The sequence below is a fragment of the Euwallacea similis genome, chromosome 10, assembly GCF_039881205.1.
Source record: "Euwallacea similis isolate ESF13 chromosome 10, ESF131.1, whole genome shotgun sequence".
Taxonomy (NCBI): domain Eukaryota; kingdom Metazoa; phylum Arthropoda; class Insecta; order Coleoptera; family Curculionidae; genus Euwallacea; species Euwallacea similis.
In genome coordinates this window covers 2,266,630-2,291,762 of record NC_089618.1, presented here as the reverse complement: position 1 = coordinate 2,291,762, position 25,133 = coordinate 2,266,630, and the positions used below count along the sequence as shown (strand labels likewise).

Sequence of the window (25,133 nt, the reverse complement as noted above, 5' to 3'; positions counted from 1 at the left end):
TGAATTCAAGCATTTGCTTCGCTTTGTGTAGCAATATAGTTCCGCTTTGTTCCTCGCATGGTATGTGCATGTAAAGCGCTTTGTTAGTCTGAATGCAGTGTAAACGTTGTTGCCGTTAGTGGAACAGTTGTATTTAAAAACTTGGCAATGAGGCTTTTGTTTCTTTATTGTTTTACGTGTGTTAGAAAAGGTCATAAAAGGTTCTGAGGTGTGAGGTCATAACGGAGCTCCATCTGGAAAGTGTGAAACGAACGAAATCCAGTAATGGCGGCCGCGCTTCGGCAGTGATCTTTGCGGGTCTCGTCGCCGTAATAAATCGCGTTATTTATTTAAAAAAATAGAAATTATGGTAATTTTGGTTCGGTGAGAATTACTTAACAAAACACATCGAAACGGGGCTCTTTATTATGTATTGCACCGTCGATAAGAGCCACTGTAGTGCCACGTCCAGCTCGAATGCCAAACCCAAGGATGGTGAGTTTTGTTTTGTTTTTCGTTGGGTTGTTGGGAAAGGACATTGCGGCCACACTCCTTCATGGCCACACGGCATATGCACACTTTGGTTTCGAGGCAGTTCGGACTTCAAGGCTCAAAGTCTCATTCATGGTTCATATGTATTGAACTTCAATGAAAGGGGAGAATGTCCATAGTGCATTAATGTCCTAGTTCTTCACACCCACCAGTACCCTAGGGGCCCATTGACCCAGGCTTAAACAAATAAAAAGCCCTAAAGAAATAAAGCATCCTTTTACTCCCCTAATGTTGCTCCCCTTGTGCTAATGGAAGTGCGGTGGGGGTGGCTCAGAGAAGGCAGGGTTGTGACACTATTAATACGCTCGTGACTTCATGCAGTAAATATATTGGCATGTGATTTCAAGAGAGAATGCCAATCAAACCAAATCATGTATTGTTGATTGAAGTCTATAAAGTGATATGTATCAATTCACAATCTCAGAGAAATTGCACCACCATTGAATTTGGCAAGGGATTATTATATCCATGATGACTGTTATGAGATGAAGATGCCTCTTCCAACTGACCTCTGGTTAAATTGAGTATGTTTAATATAAGGCTATAAGGTATATGTAGAAAAGATATATTTTGAACGGATTAGACTCATCTCAGCCCTGATTTACAACTTTTGGCTAGTACTTACATGAAAGTCAAAAACTAAGTATGAACAATTTCATTCTCCCTGATACACTCCATCTTTCACAGGGGAAATACCATAATTCACACAGTCAAATATCTATGATACATCACAGGAGACTACTATATGAAACTCAACCTCATCAATCCAAATGAATCTATAGCTTTTTTTATTTTTGATATTGGGAGTATCTCCATAAGTTTGCACCGGAACACCCTGTATTATTATTAAGTTTAGAAGAACCTGAGGGATAAATAAATTATGTACAGGAGAGAGAAAATATAAAAGCAAAACAAGCAATAATAATTAGCAAGAGAATCAGGGTTACAATTCTCATGGTACAAATTTTAGATATTTGCGGTTTTTTTTTCATTTAACAGAAACTCTATATTCCTGTTAAACTTAGCAGAATTTGTATTGAACTAAATGTACAGTAATTTATTTCATGTTCAGATATCAGTTAATAAGTGGTACCTTCAAGAGAGTGATTGGAACCAAGTTACTCCTCACTTTCCTGTTGCATCAACCCTCAAGAGGCAGTTGGACCAAGCTTAATTAAATAGGTAAAAACCCCCCAGACATAAAGCATCCTTTCACTGCCTTAATTGTGTTCCCCTGTGCTAACAGAACTCCCCCTGGGGTAGCTCCAGGCCAGACAGTGTTAAATGGATTTGTTTGACTAGAGGCCTATCAGCAGCACAATTTCCATTCCTGTTCGCCGGCAAATGTTTAATATTTGCTTCTCCTTGATCGAAATAGATTAGATTAAAGTTGACCTGATGTGGCAGTTGCGGCAGCCATTTGAATTGGAAATCTCCAGTTTGCCGGCTTCAAATTGGAATTTATTATGAAACTTCCTACATATTTATATGTGGTAGACTGGAGTTTCCAGATGGCCGGTCTCACAATATCCGCACCGATAAAATCTAATAAAGCCTCACATGGGCGAGAGCAAAAGAAAGCACAACTCCGGCTGATTGCCCTACGTTTCTTTTTCGTTTTACCTTCCTTTACCTACTAGAACTTCCAATAAAGTTTCCCTTTGGCCAGACGATGGCGGTCCAGGGTTTTTATTTTAAATTGTATAAAAGAAATCCGGTCAACAAACTGGCCGTTCTCGGGGATCCCACTATGGTCATAGCACAAGACAAGAAACGGGCGGCCTTGAAGCGACCTACGCCATGTTCTTTCACTTCTCAGGAAATCGGCTATTAATGACGAAGAATAAGGTCACCCCAGCACAAGACATCAGTCTTTAAATTCCCTATTTTGCCTGGTTTAAGAGGGGTGAGGCTGCCTTCGCGGAGCTGAAAATCATTTTTCGAGAAGGGACGGTGCAGACAGGGCCTGCAGCGATGATAATCGTTTAACGCCAATTCTTTGCGGCGTTAGTACGAGATCAAGAGACATCGAAGAGTAGATCGCTGATAAATTCCTGAGGCATTAAAATACTTTGAAATATGTATATCGGAAATAGCTTGAAGTACCTTAAAAGTGTACACTAAAATAAGCAAGAATCGAATAGCTCAAAAATAACACAGAGTGTTTCGTAAGAAAGTCGATTTTTTTCAGATTTAGACAGAAAACTATATGCTGTTCCAAATTATTAAAAATCGCGGGGTGCCACGGAAATCATTGGTTTGGCCCCTGTCTAAATAATGGAAAGTAATATCAGCTGTATTTGATATATAAACGAGGTTACAAATCTAACAAGTGTTTAAAGGCTTGTGCTGAATTTTCAACTTTCCTATGTCAAAAATTTAACAGAATTATTCAGCACATATCTACTAAAACTCGACGTTATTTGGGGAAAACACTTGACTTCCGTGGCACCGCCCTACTTTTAATAAATTTGAATATGTAACTAAGTAAATTAGGTCGTAGTACATAACAAACTTGTTAAGAGTATTGTAATTAGGTATATGACTCGGTACATCATTAATCCTAAAAGTAAACAATACTCGGCAATTATTGTAGATCTAAACAACAAATATCAGCTCGTAGAATAAAGACACAATTTTCCCCCCAAAAGCTGAAACTGCGATCGCGGTAGGACCCAAAAAGGGTGACAAGAAACTTAGGTAATGACCTGTACATGATATATTGCGGTTTGGATGTGGCATTGTTGCGCCGCTCAAGGGGGTTTTACAGGTGTTAACACGGAAGGAAGCGCCTTTTTTAGGTATTGACAGGTATGAATGTTGAAAAAGGGCTTCAATGGAGGTTTATCTCCTGCAGGGTGCGTGTGAGGGGTAGATTATGGGCTATGTGATAAGGTAAAACCGAGGGTTAAAGTTGCTTTCTCATTTGTTGCAGGTAAGGATGTGTCTCCTGTCGTGTTCCAGGAAATCGGTAAGTGCTTAGTAGTTAATCTAAAGCTTAAATTTATGGATAAACTCTTAGAGATTCCCCTAATGTTTATCGTAATCACAATGTTTTCTATGGCAAATTTATTATGATATAGATTTACAACTAGATTCATTTTGTTTCCCAGAAATGTTGTCATGTTTTCTCCAGTATTTTTGTTAGTCACCTTGCACATTTTCGGTAATTAAAAGTTTACCTAAATTTGAAATTTATTAATTCATCGAGCAGCATAATGCATTTTCTAAGTATCAGACTTCCACTTAACTCTGTCGCGTGAGAAATCTGAAGTTTTGAAAGATTCTTCAAAACCCTCATGACTTACGAATTCGTTGATGTGTGTGTAGATCGACATTTCGCAAGTTTACTCTTCCAAGAAAATTACTCAAAGAAAATGCGTTAATGCATTTGTTTGTTATACGCATATTTCAAAGTCAACTGCTAAAGGAGTCTGTCAAGTAGACGCCATATTGCGTTGTTAATATCTTAACTTACAAATTCCTGTGTTGTCTATAGGCATGTGGCATCTCTAATGAAAAGGGATTTCGAGCCTTGCAAAACTAAGAGCATCTGTTTGGAGAGAGAAATATCAGACAAAGAACGAACATAAATACGTCCGTTTACGATCGGCCTGAAAGCAACCCCACAAGAAAGTCTTAAAATAGCACCCCGGGCTGCTTATTGAAGACATTATTTGTCTAAAAATAACCATCTTGAGGCTCTTGGAGTTTTGTATGTAGAACCAGCCTTTTGGCTAACCAAAGTGTTTACATCATACATTCAGATTACACCGGCGATTGTTTGGGGCTATTTTAAGGCCTGACTGCATACACCTAGGCCATTGCCATCGATTATTTTTATATCGGCATTCGCTAAAAACCTGTCAGACAGTCAGACCGGTCGGAATTCCTCTTCCTCGCTTATATGAGGACAGTTACGCGTGCGGTTCCCCCTCTTTTCCTTAAAGGGTGGGAGGGGGAACTATTTGCTAAAAATTTAATTGAGTAGAATCGCGGCGGTTGCGCCCTCTCGCACCCTCTCCTCGAGGGGCCACGCACCATTATCACGGGGCTGAGTCATCGCATTCGCCAGCGTGTCGTCATCAAGCTCCGACCGGCCCCATTTGGAAAGGCGACGCACGTCGTAGACGTTCGACTATTCTAAACAAAACATTAAGAAAAATCGTTTCAATCGCGGCCAGCTTTGGTCAGTTTGACGATTGCGGCGCGACTCCTGTGACGCACCGGCCAGCTGCGCTCTTTTGTTTTGTTTTTTTTTGTCACAACAGCGGTAGAGACAATTGCCGCCACTGTCGTTATCTAGAGTGCGTATGCATCGGGAACTTCCGGTCGGTGTCACGCTTAGTGCTGATAACCCTGTGTAAGAAAGTCATTGTCCGCGTGTTTCGGACTAGGTTTCCAGGAGCTTCAAGCTGGTTTTGAAAGGTAAACATTTTTGTCGTAATTTTCAGATTTTTCAGTGTCGCTTGAATAGATTTTACGATTTGCTGCAGAATAAGGGGTCGCAGTTCATGGTTTTGTCTTAAAATTTCAAAGATAGGGCTAGATTTAGTCAAAATGGCGGCCAATAAAGTTAAAGAAATGCTACCGCCAGTGGGTTTGCCTTAAATAGTCAACAAAGATAATGAAAATGACGAATTTTTGGTTTTAAAAAGCCGATTTTTTTCTTCGCTATTTTGTGTCAATAATTCTATACCTCCTTCATAGTCGCTAGGATTCGGGGCTTGCTGCATCTCGTGTAAAAGAGACTTTCTGACCGAATTCGATGCATTGAGTGCGACATTTAAATTATAAACATCCGCTCATTGATAATTGAAAGTATGTCTAACTTTAAGAGTTTTCAACGTCAAGTAAGTAGATTTTATGATTTCATGCGGAATAAAGGGGCCGTAGTCCATGGTTGTTTCGTAAAACTGCTGAGTTAGGGCGGAATGTGACCAAATTGACGGCCATCCGAACTTAGAGAAATACCACCGTCAATTCGTTAAATTGAAACTATGAATAAAAATAATGTAAATAAAGTACTTTTTGTATTCAAATATTTTTTTTAACTCGATATGCTGCATCAAAAATCCTGTATCTCCTTCACATTCCCACCAACTTAGTACTTGACGCACCTCATATAAAAGGGAATTTTAAACCGAATGCGACGCGTACAACATTCAAATTACAAACATCCGCTCATTGATAAATCCGAATTATGTCGCATGTCATAACTTTAAGAATGTTGAACGTCACTTGAGTAGATTTGTGATTTCCTGCAGAATGAGGGGCCGCAGTCTGTAACTGATTCTTAGAACTCCTGAGGTGGGGCAGAATGTGACCAAAATGACGGCCTTCCATAAACTTAGAGAAGTACTGTCCCCGACAAAAATCTAAAAATCGATTTTTTAAAATTCACCATTTTGTATGGAAAACGCATATCTCCTGTCTATTTTCATCAAACCAGGGCTTGTCGGACCTCACATAAAAGTGCATTTCGAGCCGAATTCGATGCGTACAACACAACATTGAAATTAGAAATATCCGCTCATTGATAAATTCTAATTAATTTCCCAACGCGGCGCTACGTAACGCTACGTGACTCACGCCTGAATAGAATATTAATTGCAAACCGATTTTTTCTTCATCCGGCCTCATCTGCCCGGAAACAGATGGACGGTTGCGGCTATCGCCGCCTCGTCCGGCCTCGAAGACAAAAGCCTATCTTTGTGCGTCCTCACAAATGTCAAACTGCGATGACGCAAGTTCTCAATGATCGCGAAATGAGGCAATTAGTGGGCGAACAATTGCTCGCATAGGTCGCGTTCCTCATTGGTTATGCAATTGGTGTGAACCCGTATTCTGAGTCACGAGGTGCTTTTGTTTCGATTTCAATTGTGATGATGATGATGGTACGCGATGAGATACAGACTCGATGCTTTGTGGGTTAGGAGGTGTAAAATTGCTCTATTGATGGTGGTAAAATGTGGATCTTATTACCGCAGTTTACCATTTCATTACTGTGGGAGGTGTGCTGGAATTTAACATTCCGACACTAGGAGGAGATTAAAGAAAAAGTTAAGGTGGATTTACTCTGGGTTTTGATATAAAAATTGGAGGTGAACTAAATTGGAGAATCTCCTGAGTTTTTTAGTTGCGATCCCTTGGGAGATAGACGAGACTTTTTGTCCTCAGTAATGCTCCCTCTTGTTGGAATGATAATGCTTGTAATTTTAGATTTATGAATCATAGATACATGTCATTCACCACTCAAGAATGTTACATATTGCGCTGATACCATCATGAATCATCTGCCATTCACTACGAATGTCAAGAATTGCAGTGTTGCCACAATGACATGACAGAAAAATTCCGATGCATTGTTGTCGCGTATTGACTGTAAATAGTGCCAGCCAGGATTAATGAATGGTCTTGTGTCAATATTGATGTGAATTCTTTTACTCACAAGCTATTATTTAACAATCAGATTAGAAGAAATTGTTATCTGGCTCCTAATTAGTGTCATCCGCCTAAGTAAACCACGCTCTCTTTTCCATATTATTTATTGACATGGCGATTGCTGTCTAATTAATAGAATCCACTAACTTTAAGGCCGCTTTCGTTAGTCAAAGATATCTCCGAAACTGTGATTACAGTTTAGATATAGAAATGCGTGTGATATGACTGTTATAGTCAAATATTTGTCCATTCTGAGCGATAAATGTTGTTTGTTTACTCATGGCAAATGAGACTCAATTAGTCCTCATGGCATCGAATCAAGCAATCAAGGCTTATTTATTTATTTATTTATATCCAACGGCCGTTGCGACGCAGTACAGGCAATTTTCGATTGGATGGCCTGGATTATATAAAATAGTCTGTTATCGCCTGATATCTATAAACAAACATGCCGAGTGTAAATTGCTGGATTCGGATTTGACTATTTACCTGGTAGTGTCATTGTGTTCGCGATTGAGATGATGACTCGTCGCCGAACAGTTCTAAGTCGTTGGGCGTGGTCATGAGTTTCTCCAAGTTTAAGCGGTTCTTCAGTGTGCGCAGGTGGAAGAGCGAGCCGAACCTGAGGCAGCGCAGAAAATCCACTGCGCGAGGTGGTCCTGTGGCCGGAAACCACCAGTTTGCACACTCAAACTTGATTTTTCTTGCAGGAGTTCCGGGCTTGCCCACGTGTGCGGGCGTTACCATGCGCGAAAAGAAGAACGGGACACTGTCGCGGATGCAAAAGCTCAAGAAAAGGCTGTCACACTCTTTCGGACGTTTATGTAAGTAGTCCCTTTTATTTTTGTTTATATATCTAATAGCAGTAGTCAATGAGGAACGTCTGAAATAAGGAAAAAAATGCTGGGAAAAACTTTTCTATAGCAAAAGTTAAAGTACATTTGTCCTTGTATTTCTATTATTATTTTATTTGGTTAAATTTTCTTCTCATCTGCCGTTTTGTTCTCGGTGTTTACCTTATATTTTCAGGATTTTTACTAACCTTTGTTATTTTCTTCGTTTTATGTTTTTATGTTTGCCAATTTTAGGTGACTTAAAACTGTAATTTTTGAAAATCAGGGATTATAACTATACCAATTGCGAAACTAAATTCTACTACATTTGTCAATTTTGTATTGTCAGAACTGGCAATCCAATGGTATTTTCAAAATGTTTCCTTCTATAGATTTTAAGCAACCATTTCCGAAGATCTCGGTCTATGTGGGTCATTCTGTCTATCCCAAATACAAGATAGTTTATGCTTGGTGTTCCGTTATGCATTACAAGTTGTACAAGTTGATTTGAATCAAGTATATCACAAAGTATGTATGCTCATGATATGAATATTTTCCTTTGAGTCAAGTAATCTTACGCAGTATAGTTCCTTTTAGATCTTTAAATCATTTAAAGCGACGTTTATCACAAAGCCCTCAGATTTCCCTTAATTTCATATAGCAAAACGTCCATATTTCAACCCCAGAAGAATCCGGGAACCGTTTCGGTTGCCTATTGTCTTTGCCACGGGGTGATAAACACCCCAAGCATTAACTTGAGAAAGCGCCCGGTAAACGCGTGAAAGAGAGGCTTTTAATAAAAATAACGTCATCGAGGGCCGGCAAAGTGACTTTTTATGTCAATCCCCGACCCTTCAAGGATCGAGGTGGAAGTAGACGAAGGGCCTTTGTTCGTTATTAACTGCGGCCTTTATTGAGATGGCGCATTTATGTAAAAGCGAAAAAAGGGAGCGATAACTCCCAATTTGTAGGTAATAAACCGATAAAATGGGGTTGTAAACACCCTTACGGACCGCAATCTGCAGGATTGAGACGTAAATCGTGATACGTGCCCTGGTTTAGGTCGAACCGACGGCGCTTGATATGATTTGTGTGTCTTCAACGATTCCCGGGGATTATCATCAATATTGCTCAACGTTATCTCTCGTTGTCACACACTGCTTGATAAGGTGGTTAATCTCGTGGTTATGAAAATTAGGTCTCGCTAGTAAATAAGAGGATTTTCCCTGAAGCTGATAAACAGCTTTGTGAATGAGAGAGAGACGCTCAGGGGGAAAAAGGGCGAAAACATTAGCCCTTCACTCTGTCTTCATTTTTCAGACAATGGCCGCCCTCGGAGGGCCATTTTTTGTTGAAACGTTCAATCTCTGCGCTGATTGTATCCGAAACGAGACCATCGCTCATGTGGCAGTTTTTCCACGTGCCTGTCAGATATAATCACAATGATAAGTAGTATTGATAACGATTTTAGTGGTCAAAATGATCAACACTGTAGTAATCAAGGACATCTAGTCTGGCAGGCCGGAAACGGTCTCGCTGATTTATTTATTATGCCTACTCGATGCACTGGCCTTTGATAGGTGTATAATGTTTGCAAATTTTATTATGGTACAAAGTGCATCTGCTACATCCCCGATAACGTTCAATTTAGTCGAGAAAACAACTTGTATCTGTTACGGTCCAGCCAGTGCGCCTATATCCTAATTCAGTTAAAATATCCGGCTAACGAGGTATAGTCGACCGCATATTGGGACTAACCGGATAATTAAGTTTGAAAATATCAGCATTATACTAATTCCGTAGGCGAATCCAATTTAGAGCTTTTTCCATCCCTCAAATGCACCCTTAAGTGGCCATTTAAACCCCGTATATACCTAATATTAAATTTCACCCTCAACGGTCGAGGACGGACACAAGAAAAGATTGAAATGGCCGCCTCCAAATCGCTTTTCAATTGAATCCTCCTCGGTTTTGCTCAGATGAGATTCCGACCTGTCCCCTGCCCCCGGGGGGCTGCGTCTTTGATATCGTTCGGCCCCTTTTTTCGTGGTAATGCGATACTTTTGTGCGTGTGTGTGTGAAATCCCGCAGGGGCTGCTATAGTGGGGCAGTGCAAATTAAAAAAATCCACATTGTGCAGTGGCATGTTTGCTTTGGGGTTAATAAAGCGCGAGCTTACAGGAGGGGAACTTTATGACAATTGGGGGGAAGAGTAGTCGTAGAACGATGTTTGCATGGATAATAACTAGACACAGGAAGCAAAATATGAAAGTGTTATTTACGCTCGTGTGTGGTAACGTTATATACTTTCAGCTCGCAGATGTGTACGTTAAAACCAATTTCCTCATGCTTGTAGAAAGAAAATTATCCAGTATAAAAAGTGTACAGTTTCTTAGTACTCGCAATTCCACCTTTCTAGATTTTTGGCTTTATCAGTTAGTTCAGGTTCAGAGCTAGAACTTCCACGTTAGTTGGGCTAATTTGTTCTTCAGCAGTTTGTCAAATTCAATTTTCTAGTTCTTAACTTCGCTTATGGCTAGTCTGACCGCGGTTTTGGTCAGTATTTTAGTAGTAAAGGGGGAATTCAGCATCTCCAATTTCTTCTGTAGCATCACCCAAAGAGCGTCTCTTCAAGTGTATCTACCTGCGCCCTTTAATATGGAACATAAGCAAACAAATATTGTATTTTTTCGAGCGAGAACACAATGGCCTCAGTAAAAGGCCCGTGTTCATTGTAATCCCGAACGATAAAAATGTAAAATGAATGCTAACCAGCCAACCCCCGAAGAAAGCCGCCCCCGAGACCGAAATGGGTTATGCAAATTTCCATTTTCCGGACTGGATTTTCTCCTTTCTTCCATAGTCTGTATTTATTATACATTTTTCTCCAGATTGTTAGCGGAGGATTTACGATGAAGTTGTTCGAAAAAAATCCGGAGCCGAATAGTAATTTAGTTTAATTGAGGCGTGGCCGTTGAGGGGGGCTCCTGGATGACTCAACCGGGTCGAACTGGGAGGTCCAGCGTTGCCGCTAATGGACGTTTTATTGGCCAATTAAAAGCGACCTCGTAGTTGCCACTATTTATGTTCAATGTCTGTTTTCCTCTAAGCGTGTTTAGAGAGCTTTTCATTTACGGGTCATTGTTCCACTGTGGGGTTATGTTTAAAAATAGTTTCAAGTAGTAATCTCCCTTTTTTAATTTAATTTACAACTCAATCGTGAGTTGCAGTGTAAATGCACTTTTGGCGATTGTCCAGCAACTGCAGATAGGCTTGCAACAAGACATCCTATACTTGGCAACGTCGCGATTTGCATAATCCCCAAGCTTAATGCATTTTGTTTTCACCCCCTCTTGTGGCCACCCGTGTTTTAATAAATGGTTAATTTCCCTTTCAGTCGCGGGGCTTTTTTGATTTGTTTACGAGGGGGGCCGAATAATCCTCGCAGTCGGGGGACGTTTCAATTAAACAAATAATCGTCCTTTATCGGGATGTGCTACCTTCTGGACGCGGCGAAATAACCCGGAAAGCAATCAAGTCTTCCGTAGGGTCCTACCTATAGTCGATTAGACGTTAATTATTAATCGGGAAGACAGGATCGTTTCAAGGGACATTTGAGACCGAATGAGACATGTGTGTTGTAAGTTAGATAAGTTTTGTTGGTTCAAAGTTGGTCCGGCTTACAAATCTCCGATTTGTCTTTTAGGTTAAAGCGGGTTAGTCGCATGTAAATTAGGAGGAATAAATATGTGTTCTGCAATGTCCTAACTTTAGTGAAAATGAAAGTAACGAAATGTTTTGAGTTTTTAGGTAAAGATCCAGTGTGGGATTTTTACTCGTTTTTGAACTTGCGTCCGTGAAATTCTGGAAATCCCTTCTCCTCTTAACTCACGAACTTTTTCTTTCTGTATGAAAATTTTGGAATGCGGCTCATCCCGAACGACATAACTAAATCGTTCGGAACAAGGCCCCTTTTTCCTACTAATGGCAGGGGGATAAACTGCCACCTAAGGGCTTCCCCAGGTTCCTATCCACTTGTAAGAGATAACGATCGAAATTCTCATTAAAAAGTTTATCAATGAGAGGCAGGGGCGGTTTCGGCTGAAGTTCAGAACTTTCTCCACTCAAAGAGCTTTTGTCCGGAGCAGACGTTTGTTGAGAAAAATTAATTTCTTTTCTGTATAGAGGGCGATCAATCAATCAAATCACGCGAATACTCGTTTCTTCCACGGGCTCGATTCGTCTTCCAGACGCGAGCCCTGTGTATGCGAACAAATGTCCTTTCGGCAAAGGGTGATTGATGGGCCCTCCAAGGGTCGTAAGTTTCTGAGGTTTGAGGAACTTCGTACATTTCCGTGAAAATCATTTCTGACAAGTTATGTTTCGTTGCCAGTCAAATTAAATAAGCCTCCCCTAAGGGTAAATCATCTTCGGGGGTAGCTTTTATCAAAATTACATCCCTTATCTCGCCCGTATATCAAATGTTTGCTCGGGCCGGGAAACATCACTCAATTTCCCCCCGAATTTTTTGTTTTATGGTGCAATAATGTTTTCCCTTTAATTTAGCGGTATTTCAGTGGCGGACATGTAGCCGACAGTGTGATATTGTGCCCGTTTACACTTATGGATTCCACACTGCCTTCAACCGTTTGTGTCATTCAAATGGAAATCTTTTTCGTTCGCAGTTTTTTTTTTGGAAACGACATTAAAAAATTAATTTTCAACTGATTTATAGTGACTCATAGTATCTATCTATATTGATTTCATATCGTGATGCGGTCCAACTTGGATTTTTACGGAATAAAACTGATGAAATTCTAAAGATTTTAAAACGTATTTAAGAGTCGCTTTGGGCTGATTCGTGGTAATATTTGGAAGATGTTTTCCTTCATTTTCACACCTGGATTGTTGGTTATATATCCTCCGGCACCGATAAATATATCAACGGTATAAAATCGGGGCCAATTGATCTAGAAGTAAATATCCGAGCCTAAAATTATAGTGTCAAGGCAATAGTTTATTTGCTTTTCGTAAAAAAATTAGGCCAATATCGATCGCTTTCCGTAGCCAGAAAAATGTATTATTATATGTTGTGGGTACCATTGGCGCCTCCCTTGACATTTCCGAATTGGGGAAAAATGGGGTAACTGGAAATGACGTGCGTCAGCTCGCGTTAGCGAACGCTTTACGCGACTCGACGTGAAAAAGTTTTCTTTCCCTTACTTTTGCACTTTTGCCACAATGAATATAAATGACAATGGAGTCGCAAAGAAAAGGTTTTTTTGTCCGTTTTCACCCGTTTGTAATCTGGAAAATTGCCCAGTTTTCCGCTGCTGGGTGCACGTATTCGGGAGTGTGAAGTTTTAGATGTTCTAAAAGTCAGTTTTAGAGTTTTAAACAAGTTTTCAGTGAGTCTAAAATTTGGCCTTCCTTGATGTACAACAAGAGAGATTTTCATTCTCTGTTCCCTCCTAGACCCGGTTATGTTTGTCCCTTAATGGAAATTGCTCAGTTATTTCCGAGCATTTTTTATTCCCTCTCTAATGTGCTACTTTTTCTATTGCCCTATAGTCACTCCAAATGTGTATTTAAAAAAAAACTCGAAGAAAATAAAAGTTTGTTATTTTCGGAATTTTATTTTGTTCTTTAAGAAATTTTACCTACACGAACTCCGGCGAACGTCGACGAACGTTGCTACGAATAACCCTATTTCCAAGCCATTTCCTCAACTATTTACGTGAAATTCTCCCAACATGTTACCGGCAACTTATTAGATACAATCACCTCTCTGTGGATCTGTTACATCTAAATATTTGTCTTCATTATCAGGATCGTCTACCGTTCTCGCAGCTTTTTTTATCACCGAATGATTACAAGTGGGTCAGGTTGTTTGTCCCCAACTAAAGATAGTTAGTATTTTACCGTGCTAGTGTTAAAGATATGGAAATATGCTTCGGAAGACACTCGTTGTGAGGATCAGTTACGTCTCCGGTAAGTGTTAATAAACCTAATGAAGGGTTGAAAGGGTCGTAATAACACTGAGGAAATTTGCATTTAGGGCTAAATTGGCCACTTTACATGAAGGATGTTCATACATAGACATTTAATTTAAGGGGATAAATTGTGCTTGTCCACGTGGCGGCATTTGAAATTGCTCAATTTTTTGTACCTTCACAGTGTTCCAAAAGATGTGTAATGGTTCCTAAAAATTCCTCATTGCATGTTTATTCTTTACGGCCCTTTCTCGTAAATTATGGAGATCCTCGCAATTACGAGGGAGCACTTCTCGCGTGCTCGTCGAGATTGCGCCGATTTCAGCCCCTCTTTGCCCGGGGGCAGTCAATAAATCCTTCCGTTTTGATTACTGTTTCCGAGGGTGCGAAAAGTACCGTTTGTTGCGTCTTATTTACACGTGTTTCTTGTTTGGTCAGTTCAACTTGGTGGATTTTTGCGTTATTTTAAGTGTTTTTAGGCACTAAAACTGAAATCTGAGGATAACTTTAAGTTTTTCTAACTCGCCGTGTTGCTTAGTGACCGGATTACACTTACTAACTTTCGTTATGTTTAGCTCATCTATTTTCACCCTTTCAGGAGGATTTTTCGCGTTTTTACCTTTCGATACCTTTGATTATGATTTCTAGGATTTTGATTCATTCGAACGATTAACTTTGAACTTTCACTATTTTTTACTTCAAATTTAAGCGGAACTCGTTAAATTTTTTTTTGACTTCCCCATGCCGAGCAGTACTCTGCGGACATTAACTATCTTTGATTAATCAAAACTGACTATCATTCAGTATTTCACAGGATATTCAGGAACGAAGGTCCCTGATATTAACTGAATGATTAAAAGGGATTTTAAATAATTCTGGAGCTTTTCGGGAATTTCCATAAATTTTAGAAGTCCCCTGGCAATAACTTGATTTTCAATGGATTATCTATAGGATTTTCATAAGTGGAAATGTCTGGGATTAATTTAAAGTCGAAAGGTTTTTCGGCGAGTTGCCAAATTCTGGAGTGTTTCAATTTTCTTGGTATTTCCCACGGTTTCAGAATGTTCCTACATTTCTTCGGATTTAAAGACAAGGCACAATTTTGTGTCAGTCGCACAGAATATCTTGGAGTGCACATGTCTGGTCTCAGTTGAATGTCTAAAAGAGGATCTAGGGAGTTCCGGGGTCTTTGAAATTCCTCCGAATTCTCCAAAGTTTCACGACCACTGCGTCCATGGTATTTGCGGATTCTATTCTTGTAAAATTAATCGACACTTTCCAAAAATATATATATATATTTTACACAACTCTTTGCATTCTCTTTTCACACCTCATTTTCAGGCTGCCTTAAATTCCTGATTACTACAAACGATAGCATTGGGACCTATTAAGTTTTTCCAGAACATTCCAAATAAACCCATCGAATCCCGTACTTTGCCCGATTTTTATTCACGCAAAAGCGTTTTTTTTTTTGTTTTTTTTGGTGCGAATCGGGGATTACAGAAATCCCTGCGAATCCATCTTGATGATATTCATAAACCGCAAATGGAGAGATGACAAAAAAACCACCGAAACACGAAATGAATTTCACGTCCGCAAATAAAAGAACGAGAATTCATCGTTAGCGCCCTCTACGTGATGCGCTCGTTTCCATCACGTTTCGCCTGGAATATAAAACTGGTCTTTTTTCAACTCAAATTTGTTTCAGATGCAGTGAGCACTACCAGGGAAAAAGCTTTTTAATTATGTCAGTGGCAGACCTCTTAAAGGGATTAAAAATTAAAAACTGCGTACTAAATTACCCCAGACGACGAGAATTTAGGACGCTCCTCTGTCCCTTGTCTTTAAAATTTCAAGAGACCAAGTCGCTAAATCCCTCTGTCAAGACTGCATATGCCCTTCTCAGCCAACTTTAAGGCTTTCACGGCAAAGTCCCTAAACAAGCGTTTCCTCTGGAGAGTTTAATTAACTTTTAGGCCCTTTGGTTACGCCCTTCCACTCGGTTTTCGAACTTTTTGTTTGAACTTCCCGGCTGCATGCAGATCTCACGTTGCAACGGGATTTCAAAAAGTTGTTCGGATCGATTGATAAATTGCTCTTTAAGGGCCCTCGGGCGTGGATGGAAAGACTGTTTGAGAAATTATTTTCCATATTTCGTGATCCGTCATAAGTCGAGCAGTCGCTCGTAAATCGTCTACACGGCCGGGAAAGGGATAGAAATGATCCGAACATTCGTCGGAATGAGCCACTTGAATACATACGATCTCATTTTCTGGGAAAAGTGGATTTTCGCTTTGTGTGCCAAGAAAGCGGTAGATTAAAATGTGTTTCACTTGCCTTAACAGCGTTCGAGGCGTCTAAACCGAGGTTAATTGCCTGGCTCTTTGAAACGGATAGTTTTATTTTTTAATAATGTTGGCATAGAGGTTTTGGTGACGTATAATTTGGCCAGTGTGCTTCTGACGAGTTATAGCAGGGAGATTAATTGAGTATGGTTTTCCACGTAGTTGCTACTCATTTTTAGCTCATACGGACTCAAATTTGCGCATTGCAAACTTTAAGGCAGCTATTGCCATTCCTAAGAATGAATTTTTCTGTCAGTGTTGAGAAAATGTTTAAATGCCATCTGCGAACGTGATAGTGATAACTTTAGTATTGCCATTAGTAGTATGACCAGGAGATATACATATACATAGAAACGTAGAAGTTTCACTTAGCCGCTCAACTTTGGTCTCATCAGATCAAATACTTGCCGGTGGAACCAAAGACCCGAGAAGATAACCACAATCCGTCTCTTATTTGTGAAGTTGATGAATCCGTCAACTTTAGCGTACTGCTTCTCATACTCAATTTCAAGCCCATTGGGCCAGTGGCCAATTTAGGGATAAGTGGGTTTACGCTTAAAGCAAATTCATCAGGAATAGCACCCAAGTGCCATCCATTGCGAGTGAAATCCCTTCGCATCGTTCAGTTTCAAAAACACCCCTTTTCGATTAAAACCGACGAAAAGTCCATATTTCATGCAACGACAGGGGAAATGCAAACAAAATCCCCTTGAAAACAAGGGAAGCTGATACTAATAAATGTTTACACCCTTGCCAGTATCCGGGGTGATAAATCCACTTCCAGGGTGTCAAAAATACTTAATGGGACCGAGCCTCTTTCCAGGCTTAGTCCTTTTTGCAGACAAACATTTCGACGATCCAATTAAGTCCTTCTTCCAGCCTAAACACTGCGAAATTAAATTCTAAGACGTCGGCGACAATTGAAGGGCCATCGTGGCTGATCTGAGGACTCTTTAAGGGAGAAAAGCAGTCCCGTTCGCGCTCTCGCTATTTCGAGATTAGGAACGTTTTCCTGAGGAGAGGAGGACATGAAAAATGCCCATAGCCTCCCCCCCTCTGGGGGATAATCGCGGGGCGCTCTGGGAGCCAAAAACAAACTTGAGCGGACGTTGACAAATATGGCGACTGAGATTTTACTGTCTCGTAGGCAGTTTGTCAGACCTTTATAGGATTCGGGGGTCTTCGTTGATATCCTCGAACGCATACACCCAAAAGAAAAGATTAATTTTCTTTAATGGCGAGGAGTGGCTTTTATACCGAAAATGAGGGTTGTAGTGATTAATTCGGTGATTTCTATGGCCGAAATGAAAAATTCTAGTTTAGAAGTGAAGATTTGTTAAATGAATTGATTAGATTTGTAGCACTCAGCTTAGGATGACTGAAAACCAAGTGCGGCTCGATGGGGGGTGCACTTCAAGAAAAGTCTGGAAGCGCCCAAAACTAAACCGTAAATTAACATTACTCATGTTCGAGCAATTTATAGTGATACATGGAGCTTTGATTCTGTAGAAATCACAAGTTTGGAGAAATTATACCTCTGTAGATCACTAGGTTAGTTAAGTTTATGTTAGTTCAGGTTAGTCACTACGTGCTCGATTCAGTTCTAGACCCTCAAATAATCCTTACAGCAGTTTTTGGGAGTCTAAAACATGCGAAACATTATTGAAATTACTAATTTCCAACATATTTACAGTTATCTGTTAAGGTTAGATTTGGAAACTCACAGGTGCTCTTTCGATGCTATATTTAGTTGAATTAGAGGATTTATTTTCTGTTCGAAATAGTTAACGTGTAGAACTTTTAGCGTTTACGTGGAAGTAAGTACAATGAATATGAATCTGCACGCGAATTAAACATGTTCGCAAATTTCCATTTAGTAATTTTATTACTTACTTCATATTCATTGCAGCTACTTCTGCGTAAACGCTAAAAATTCCAAGCTTAAACTGTGTTTAGTGAAATGAAAGCCGTGCAAAAAGAAAAAAATTGTCATCTTGGATTAATTTATAATGATGCATTGAGGTCAGTTCCCAATAGAGTTTTTAGATTTATAATGAGAGTTTCAGGTTATTCGTCTGCAGTTCATTATGTGTTCTTCTGATGCCCATTTTAGGAATCTCATTAGTGCTTCCTTCAGTGGCGAATGTACCCACGCGAATTTTCTTGGCATTGAGCTCCACTTTCCCCTAGATCCGACACTGTTCAATACTGTTCGTCCCCTTCTCCTATTGCATAGACTTACACATAAAAGTTTTATTATAATCAATAGCAGTGAGGGGATGATGGTGCATAAAGGAGATTGCGCTGCCATATCGCGTGTGTCTCGGTATGAAATATCAGGACCGTTTTCGAGCGGGAACGTGCCCACTTAGGGACGATTTCCATAGTGTTTTATGTAGTTTAGGTGTGGGCGCCGTTCGGGGAATCCTCCTCGACTGGATGCGTCATCGGGGGGATCGATAACGGGGTCACAGTTCGCTGGGAGGCCGCTCCCGACGCCCCGCAACTGGGTCACGGGATTCCGGGCATTTCTGGATGGCGCCGGTTCCTTTGCATATAAATTTTAATTATTGGTACCACGAAGCGCCCCAGATTAACTAGAAACAGTTCTAATCCTGGAAATTGAGTTTATGTGAGGTTTATTCGTTGCAGCTGTGTCGAAGGAGGAAGCGGAGGAGCACAACCACCACCACCATCATGGGAAACTGCCCTATAATGGTTACAGTGACGAGTTCCTAGACCGACTGGAGCCCAACGGGAATATTCCCGCGGGAAAAGGTGATATTAGATATGGTGAGTCAATTTTCTTAAACAAAACTATCGGCAAAACTGTGCTGCGCCAATGTTTTTCCTCATACTGTCACCTTTTTCTTCGTTCTATTTGTAAGCGGATTTTTACCCCTTTTGAAAATATGCAGGCTACGCCAATGGATTGGCACATAATCTCGCATTATTCTATTGTCATGATTGAAATTATTAGCAATAATGACCAGATGCATATATCGCGCACGGTTAAATACTTTTGTTACACTATTGCCGTTTCGATAATGTATAAACAGTGAAGAACACGTATTTATTTCATCAGAGGCTTTACCAAAGTATCAGTTTAATTTTATTGAGTGTTTTGTTTTGTTTACGTTTTGAGCCAAATTTAACCTCATGTTTCGCTTGTTACCCCAGTGATGCTCTATTAGGCTTTACCATTAAAACCTATTTTCTGTTCAGTTATTCGTGATACGCCACTGATTCTAGAATATAGAGACAATCAGGACATATGCACCACATTTTCAATGCATTAAAACTCAAAAATTCAATGTGGCAACGCCATTGCCAGATTGGTCATTTTTCCAGTTATCCAGATCGTTTTTCCCCTATCAATTTCTAATGAGTCCCAAACATCCCGGACTGAAATGCTTATTATTTCTTCGGTAATTTGTCCTCTGGACAGACCGATAAATAATCCCTGGATCGCGTGACGTTTCGCTGACCATTAGCCGAATAAAATTGCTATAGAAAGGCCTCTCCCTTGCAAAAGTTTTATTACCGCTGGGGGTGTGGGTCCACACGAAACGCAACAACTTCACAACTACCTAATTCCATTTGGATCCCGAAAACTCAATTTTTATCGAAGTTGTTGATTTTCTGGATGTGCTATTGCCCTCAGATACGTTTTACGCTTGAATGGGCATCAGGAAATTCTGGCAAAGGACTTTGCTGCGCGCTTCCCTGCCCTTTTTGTTACGAGTTCACTGCATAACTGGAGTTGTTGTAGAAGTGCTAATAATCCTGCAAAGTAGGGAGTCGGCAAGATGAATTGCCAGCAATTAATCCAGGCCCGTCAGGGGCAGGTAAATTTGGTATTTAAAGTTTACACTGTCGGCTAAAGTTTACACTGTGAGCAAGACAACAATTAATTATATGCCTTGAACGCGAGAATGTGTCCAATAAAAATATTCCATATTCATCCTTGATTAATAGCCATTTTCGCCGGAACGTGACGTCGGTGTTTTTCAAATTAATTAATTAACGCAGCTCTTTTGTTTCCGATCAGAGTTCACACGATCGGTCTAATCCAGAGATCGCCCGGATAAATAACGAGGTTGTCTTAGTCATCCGGGCCGCTGCTAACGACCCCCCATGCTAATTAATAGCTTAATTAGTGCTTTGGCTTAATAACACCATCATGCAGTTGCATATAGAAATAGGCGCGCGTCGAATCCAGCCAGGCCTGGATGCAACATTAATGTCCGCTCTCGCTTCGGGCGGAATTTTTTGGATTAGGGGCCTGTTATTTCATTCGGGGGGTCGGATTAGATCTGAATTATTCACCGTTCATCAGCAGCCGCTTTTAAAAGCTACAACCTGTCAGGAATGTTAAGCAGGGCTTAATTAAGAATGCCTGAATAATGCTAAACTGAGGAATTAACAAAAACTTGAATTCTTAATTGTTGACGTGATTGCTTCCGCGTGCCGTTAAACCGAAGTATTCCCCCAAGATTCCCCAAATGCCACATTCACCATCCTTCCCCTATACCCAAATCTGTCGCTCCCCAATATTAACGACCGCAAGGGGTTAAATCGTAACGAGAGCGTTGTTCCAGACTGGAACAACGTGTCCGGCCATGACAGGGTCAAAAGGCAGTTGTCAGTATCCAGCGACAGCAAGCTGCTGGACGACGACATCCGAGAAGAGGCGAAAGTTATCCTGCGGCCTCGGAAACCGCCCCGACCCAAGTCCGAGGTGCTGCTCAACCAACAGGGGGGTGACAATCGACGGACGAAGCGGTTCTCGGCCTTTGGGGTGAGTAGATCACGTACGAGTATGAACATATTTGATATGTCACGCGACAAGCCCAACTCAAATTCAGGGTTTTTGTAGATTTCTTGTTGCCATAAGCAGTAAATTAGTCCTAATACAAAAACCGTCACGTCTAAAGATAAATTGTAAATTAGCCCCCACCACTGTTTCATCATTCCAATCATGGCAGGCTCTAAATTGAAACAAAAGCCATCAGCGGCGGTCGTCCGTCTTCCGTCTTGATTAAGCCCCCGGGTCCTGCCCTATCCCTCTCCGCGCCCTGGTGCGCCTTCACTAATCCCAGTTCTTTTTATTTACAACTTATTGAATCGTTTCCGCTTTTTTTTCACTTAGGGAGACTCGCCCTTCGGGAAGTCGGAAGCCTACATTAAGTTAGAACAATTAGGAGAGGGATCTTACGCCACCGTGTACAAAGGATTTAGCAAGTGAGTAATTGAGGGAATAAGTTTTTTATTATGACATTGTCTTGACTTGCTGATGTGATTGATGTGTTGTCAGTATTAATTTATCAGACTTACTTGTCACCCGTCAATCATCTGACAGCCACCGTCTTGTGTAAGAAACCAACGCTTTATTCACTTGTTTGTTCACTTGTTAACTGTCTGTTTTTTCCTATGTAAAGTTTACAAAACCAAGTGGTGGCCCTAAAAGAAATTAGACTGCAAGAAGAGGAGGGGGCGCCGTTTACTGCAATTCGGGAGGCGTCTCTCCTCAAAGAACTGAAACACGCCAACATTGTGACGTTGCACGACATCGTGCACACTCGGGAGACGTTGACGTTCGTCTTCGAGTATGTGGTAAGTGGGGCAAAGGGCGAAGCCGCTTTCCGTTTAATTGGAATAAAGAGCGTTTGTTGTTGATACAGAGCGAGCGGGTAATTGGATTATTCCACGGAGCCGCGATGAAAGCAATGCATTACCTTTTGTCATGTTCGTCTGTTTGAGTTAGCTCGTTTTGAACGAGCCGCTGTATTTCGATTTAATTCGCTCGGTTGAAGCAACTATTTACTGAACGTTTCTCGGTATAAATGGAATTAATCTTCCACACAGCATACGGATTTGTCTCAGTACCTCGAGAGGCACAGCGGCGGACTAGACCCTCGCAATGTGCGTCTGTTCCTCTTCCAACTGCTGCGCGGCCTCTCCTACTGCCACCGGCGTTTGGTGCTGCATCGTGACGTCAAGCCACAGAACCTGCTCATTTCAGAGATCGGCGAGTTGAAGCTAGCAGACTTCGGACTGGCGCGCGCTAAGAGCGTGCCCAGTCATACCTACAGCCACGAGGTGGTCACGCTGTGGTACCGGCCACCTGATGTCCTCCTCGGCTCCACCGAGTACTCGACCAGTCTGGACATGTGGGGAGTCGGCTGTATTTTTGTTGAGATGATCACCGGCATCGCCATATTTCCTGGTGTTAGAGATACCTACGATCAACTCGACAAAATTTTCAAGGTAAGTTCAGTTCGTACTAACATGAATTAAATGCAGAGCGGTGTTTTGTTTGCAAACCTAAGTAATGATTGTGCACAGGTGCTGGGCACGCCCACAGAAGAGGACTGGTCCGGTTGTACGCGCTTGCCTGGCTACAAACCGCACAAGCTAGGTAACTACAAGTCGCGCAGACTCGGACTGTGCTGGCCGCGGCTCCATGACGTCGTGCACGGCGAACAGATGGCGACTGCGCTATTGCAACTCGACCCAACCAGACGAATCGGTGCGGAGGAAGCAATGCTGCATCGGTAAGACGTCAGTGGTTCTCCATTGTTTCCTCTATATATAGATTGTTTCAGGTACTTCGACGGGTTGCCAAAAAAGCTTCTGGAACTGCCTGAAGGTTAGTTGCAATTTTTTCTTCCAGAGCAGTTGTTTAAAAGAATTTTCGAATTGAGATCATATTTATGCATAGATGCATCGATATTCACCGTCGACAGCGTCCATCTCTACCCGGAACAGTACTCGGGGATCAAATGAGGCCGTCGGTGACGTCACCGCGACCACTGACGGAAACTGTGACGTGTGGCAGGAGCGCACGCGCACCGCATTCGAATCTAGTGTAGCGAAAGCGATAGAGGGCGCTCGAGTCAGTCCACTGTCGAGTTATTAATCATAGTTGGGACTGTTGATTTTTCATGCATGAGAAGACTGGATTTCTAAGCGCCGTCTCCTTCCCAGAGGGCGTTGTTAGTTAGGTAGAATGTTCGGAAAGGGAGTCGCGCGTGCCAGAGAAAATTTTAGATCTTTCGCTTTACTTGCGCTGACTCTCTTACCGCATTTAAGGTGATGATTTCGTTTAAGTTGTAGGTGGTATTCGTCTCTCTGTTGTTTATTTAATTACATATCTTTATTTAATTTAGCCCGGCGTGTATTGTTTACGTTACGAATCACACTTCTTGACGAACGTGCTTTACTAGAATAAGCGTCTAAGGAGGGTCCGACGGAGACCCGTTTTTCGCGTCTTATACAATGGCAAACTCATTCCTTCCATAGTGCTCAATTAAACTCGTGTGTAATAAAAGTAAATTTAGGGGAAAACGCTATCATTTTGCAGGGGAAAGGGGGCGGCGCAAGAAACTCTTGGAATCGCTCAAAAAATACGGGGTCATGGTTTTCTGTTAAGTTATGTCACTTGGTGACTAATGCCGCCCCTCCCCGAGCCGACCAAGCCTTATCGGTGTCTGTTTACTTACGGTATAGACGGAAACATCCTTTTTTGATTTTCTCCTTCCAAATCGAAACTTTGATTTCAGTGTACAGGGTGTCAGTCAGTCAGTCAGAATACAGGGTGAGCCAAAAGTTCTAGGGTCATTGACACACGTTGACCATGAATAGTAAGGTTCATAATAACATTAACATTGGAAAGTCCCATTTGACGTTGACAAAGATAGGGACATTATTCTCGGCTATCATATTGATAAAATCCGATTTGAAATATCTGACCCTGTATTAAATTAGATGTTAATTGTTGTAAATACGTGCGAGACGCGAAAGTCTCGGACAATCCGACGAACGACAACCAAAATGCAAGTGCCAAAATGAGGGCAGAGTAGAGTTTCTAAATAGTTAGCCTAGGCATATAATTAGGCCCTCAAGGTGGGCGCCCGTAGGCCTAACGACGTTTTTTCGAATCGCAAAAAGGAATTTTGTCTCTAGAAAGTGTAGGTATTTAATTAATGTATTAGTGAGATTTGTACTGTTAGAGCCGTCCGCTAGGGCGGACCTAATCAAAACGGAGCACCCGCCAATCAAATTTCCCGCCGCAGTGCACCGCTTACCCCACGGACGTCCATTAACCAGAACCGTCTCATTTCTATCTGTGAGTTTTGTATACTTAGTAGGTGTTGAAACACCAGAGTTGACGCGTCTCTGACAACCGTCAGGAACGTCAACTGTCAGAGCTAGAAGTTGTTAATTAATCATTGTTCCATGGCACCCACACACACGCACGTCCCGAAAGCGCGCACTTGCACGCCTGCGCTTCGGAGAACTGTCGCATTATCAAAACTTTGTTACATACATAATAGTGCAATAGATACAGGCTTATCTTGTACGGGGAAAAGTCGACTGTTTTACCATGAGCAAAGGCATCAAACACTCGACTTTTCCAAGCTCTTATGCGCCGCACCGCAAACATCTCAGATCTATTTTCTTTGATGTTGAGGGTGTATAAGGGCTTCTTGTGATAAAGGGTATATTGTTTTTATGTTTGTTGAGAAGTAGGTGTATACAGGGTGAATAAATGAATAATTGTAATCGTCCGATAAACGCCAGCTTTCGACCCGTTCTCCGATATACATAGGCAATAGAAACTGGCGGGGCGGAAGTGGGCGCTTTGCGGTTCGAAGTTCCGCGATATTCACCGACGCCGACCCAATGAAATCAGCTGTTCAAGCAATGTTGCGTTTGTACATAGGAATAGTTGTTTATATCTAGGTTATTATAGGAATATTAAAAAAATATTAATAAATGTCTTTGTATAAAAAATGTACATGTTTTCATCCCTCACTTAATATCCGCTCCTAATCCCTCGTATCTCAGTGCCATTTACATTTACCTTCATTAAATGTCAAGAAAATTTCACAAACAGAATCTGTTCCTCCCTCTAGTGTTGGAGGACCGAAGTCAAGATATTAGGAATTATTAAAAGGAATATGTTTTAGATGTTTGGGTTA

The 25,133-nt window shown here is 41.2% G+C and overlaps 1 protein-coding gene across 5 annotated transcripts; it reads left to right on the top strand.

The window, feature by feature from the left end:
* The first annotated feature begins 260 nt into the window (after window positions 1–260).
* Window positions 261–24,940, top strand: Eip63E (cyclin dependent kinase Eip63E). 5 transcript variants are annotated; one of them, XM_066393746.1, is made up of 11 exons: window positions 261–474; window positions 3,467–3,502; window positions 7,686–7,799; window positions 18,799–18,939; window positions 20,748–20,947; window positions 21,299–21,390; window positions 21,588–21,762; window positions 22,015–22,416; window positions 22,495–22,703; window positions 22,755–22,798; window positions 22,871–24,940. In XM_066393746.1, exons 1-11 carry the CDS (start codon window positions 408–410, stop codon window positions 22,933–22,935), a joined length of 1,545 nt encoding a protein of 514 aa, XP_066249843.1. In that variant the 5' UTR covers window positions 261–407; the 3' UTR covers window positions 22,936–24,940. The 5 variants fall into 5 exon arrangements, with proteins under 5 accessions (XP_066249843.1, XP_066249846.1, XP_066249844.1 ...); XM_066393749.1 differs by lacking the exons at window positions 261–474; window positions 3,467–3,502 and adding an exon at window positions 4,070–4,959; XM_066393747.1 differs by lacking the exons at window positions 261–474; window positions 3,467–3,502 and adding an exon at window positions 7,442–7,631.
* Window positions 24,941–25,133: the final 193 nt, after the last annotated feature.

Coding starts and splice junctions, on each gene's coding strand:
- Eip63E (XM_066393746.1), top strand. CDS start 408: ATGTATTGCACCGTCGATAAGAGCCACTGTAGTGCCACGTCCAGCTCG. Junction 20,948..21,298: donor AGCGGTTCTCGGCCTTTGGG/GTGAGTAGATCA, acceptor TTTTTCACTTAG/GGAGACTCGCCCTTCGGGAA. Junction 21,763..22,014: donor CGTTCGTCTTCGAGTATGTG/GTAAGTGGGGCA, acceptor TCTTCCACACAG/CATACGGATTTGTCTCAGTA.